This window comes from Galeopterus variegatus, unplaced genomic scaffold, assembly GCF_000696425.1.
Source record: "Galeopterus variegatus unplaced genomic scaffold, G_variegatus-3.0.2 Scaffold1490, whole genome shotgun sequence".
Classification (NCBI taxonomy): domain Eukaryota; kingdom Metazoa; phylum Chordata; class Mammalia; order Dermoptera; family Cynocephalidae; genus Galeopterus; species Galeopterus variegatus.
In genome coordinates, this window is record NW_007727601.1 from 13,075 (window position 1) to 16,068 (window position 2,994).

Below are 2,994 nucleotides of genomic sequence, written 5' to 3' on the forward strand. Positions count from 1 at the left end.
GGAATAATTGAAGCTAGAAATGTCTGTTTTGATTGCTGCTGGTGAGGAAAGCTTAAATTTTAGTGGAAAACTGCAGTACTGCCTCAGACTTTAAATTTTGGGTTTCTCATGAAATTGGATTTCTGTTCTCTCCTGTCTTCTACACAGAAAACTTAGAGAAAGGCCTTGAACGGATAAGTAAGAGCTTCACGACCCTCAGTGCAAGTGCAAGTTGCAGCCTACCTGGATGTCCAGTAGCCTTTGGGGGAGGGAAGATGTGGGCTTCTTCAGTACTGAAGTCTCTCAGGAGGCTCCCAGTGGCCACCAGAGAGCCCAGATCCACCCTGCAGCACGTGGGGCTGTTGCACCCAGGTCGGTCACGACTGGACAGGACCCACATGGGCAGGCCTCCCTGACTCACACTGCGTCTCTTTCTCCCCTCCTTCCTCCCCTTCCCCTTCCCCTTTCTCCTCCCGCTTCCCTTTCTGCTCTGCCTCCTCTTTAAATGACTGGATCAAAGGGTCATCCCCTCCTGATGCCCTTCCCAGCGACCTGAAGGCCAAAGGCTCAGCACACAAAGAAGCTCCATTCCTTTTGCCCCGTTGGTTAGAGAGCCGGGCTGTTCATGCAGAGGGCACCAAGCTCTGAAGAACCGGTAGTTAAAACACCCGCATCTTCACTGTCTGCACTTTCACTGCTCTCCTTTCACACGATTTTACACGTTCACACATTCTCCAGACCGGCAGCTTCCAGCCCTGCCTTCATCCCCCCACCCCACCCCACCCTGAAAGCAGGACTGAAGATGACTACAGAGGTGTTTACAGGGGCAGGAGTGGACAGCCTGGCAACGGTGGTGGCAGCCACAGGAAGGGCTGTGGGGCAGCTTTTGTAAGAGTCACAAAAGGAATATGTTTTAAACACAGTTGGATTCAACTGCTGTTTCTTCCCACTACAGCACCCCTCCCTCACACTTCTGCTCTGGCCAGATGGCACTGGAGTGGCTGTGGGCATTTGGGGGATGCAACCACAGGAAGCTGAATTGGGAATACATTCAGTTTGGACTGAGAAGGATATATTTGTGTGGGTCACAGTCACTTCTGTGCATGGGTAGGTCACTACAGGCCATCCACGTTAGGGAACAGCCTACAGGAATAGTGCACAAGGGTGACTTAAACATGAACACGTCCTGTGGTTCCTGTCATCAGAAGTCTGTAGGTAGTGGAGGAAAAACAAGGTTTGAAATGCACTCCACTAGAAGTGACTCTGGAAAATTCTCCCAATCATGCACACTGATAAGTGCACTGTGCATTTTTTATGGGAATTGCATGAAATGAAATTTATTAGAAATCTTGCATTTGCAGGGCTTTGCCCTGTAACAGTACTGCACACGGCAAGCGTGGCTATGGGAAGGAAGCGTGTGTGAATACCTCCCCACTACCAGTAACTTTGATCAGTCTTGCTAGAGGAAAGTACCTTATCTTTCTATTCTCCCTAATACAAAATAATTATCATATAAAGAGTATCCAAAGTATGTAGGCAAAAATTATAGAGGAGAAAGTTATTTTAGAGGTGTGGCAGGCAGTTAATTAATTAAAATGTTATGTGGTTTCTCTGGATTTTGAAATGTCTATTGCACTAGCTAGCTTTTAAAAATCTGTAACTTTTTTGTAATTTATTTTCTCCTTCTAAAAAGTCACTTTCATTCCCAATTTTGTATTTTTTTAATTATTTTTCTTAAAGAGAGTCCCCTAAACTATATAAGCGTCAGGCCCCACAACCTGAATCCTCCGTACCTGCAGCCTTGGTGACCATCTGAACAAGAGTTTGGTTTTCTCTGTCTTGGGACCCCAGCTCCAGGCTGGGCACTCACATTCCCAGGGCAGTTTGGTCAGTGGGTCCTACAGGGGTGCCAGGTTGCCTTACCTCCAGGATCCCTGTTTTCAGGGCTATGAAGGTCTTTTTCCTGATGGCTCCTCTCCCAGGTTCTCAGGACCCAGCTCTTGGGAGAGACAGTAGCAAGGAACTGCCCTCTGAGGCCCAGTTCTGCAAGTTCTCATCTTGTTTTGCCTATTTAAGGTTCTTTGGATTTCAGGGAAGCATAGGATGGTTTTCTGCCAAATCTTTCCTCAGATTCTCATCGTGTTTGGGTCAGGTGATCTGACACACAAGACTGTCCCTTCTGCAGCAGGGCATTTACCAGTTTTCTATTTTCTTTAACAGAGTTGGTATGGACCTGGATGAAAATCTGAAAGAGGAACCCTCCTCACACCAGGTAAGTCAAAGAAGCCAATGCATAGAGTATGGAGATATGAGATGTTCTGTTCCATGGAATGTCCCATGCTTGTCAAGCATGTGGCCAAAGGGCTGCCTCTGCTGATAAAACAAATTAGATGACAATAAAATAAGCTGGACTCAGGTTGCTGATAGCTTTTAGCATATTAATGAATACTTAGAACTAACACATACTGTACCTGCAACCTCTCTGTGGCAGCAAGAAGCCTGGAAACTTTATAATGTAAGGAGCAGGACCATGGCTCTTGGAATGAGGCACCCCTTGGTTCAAATTCCTGCCCAGCAACTTACTAGCGAGGTGACTGCAGTGAAATTTACCCACAGCATGTCCAGTGCAGGTTAGGCACACAGCAAATGAACCGTTCTCCTCTGTGGCTTCTCATTAATCAAGTTTAGGTGTACGGAAATATTGAAAGAGGCAAAAGACAGTGAAACTGTCTAAGTGATCCATTCCTGATTTACTAAGCAACCATTATCCAGAGACTTGAAAATCCTTTGGGAAAGTTGTTCAGAAGGATGTGCTGTTCCCTCGAGTAGGGGAAATATACTTTCCAAACTCTGGATTTGAACCTGACATAAAAGTAGAATCTGTCATTGTCAATTTTGTATTAGCCATTTTTAACTCAGTACTTAAAACAAACAAACAAATGTGTGGAAATTTTACACCTTTTGCTGAAATTAGAAGTAGGCAGACATGATAGAATAATATAAATAACTGATGTT

General features: G+C 45.4%; 1 protein-coding gene across 1 annotated transcript in view; it reads left to right on the forward strand.

Moving 5' to 3' along the window:
• The first annotated feature begins 226 nt into the window (after nt 1–226).
• The window catches only part of LOC103594131 (sodium/hydrogen exchanger 9-like), a 127,726-nt gene continuing 124,958 nt past the window's right edge, over nt 227–2,994 (forward strand). The window contains exons 1-2 of the mRNA XM_008577323.1: nt 227–351; nt 2,200–2,251. Of these exons, the coding sequence (XP_008575545.1) occupies nt 227–351; nt 2,200–2,251 (177 nt within the window). The remainder of the gene's footprint in view (nt 352–2,199; nt 2,252–2,994) is intronic.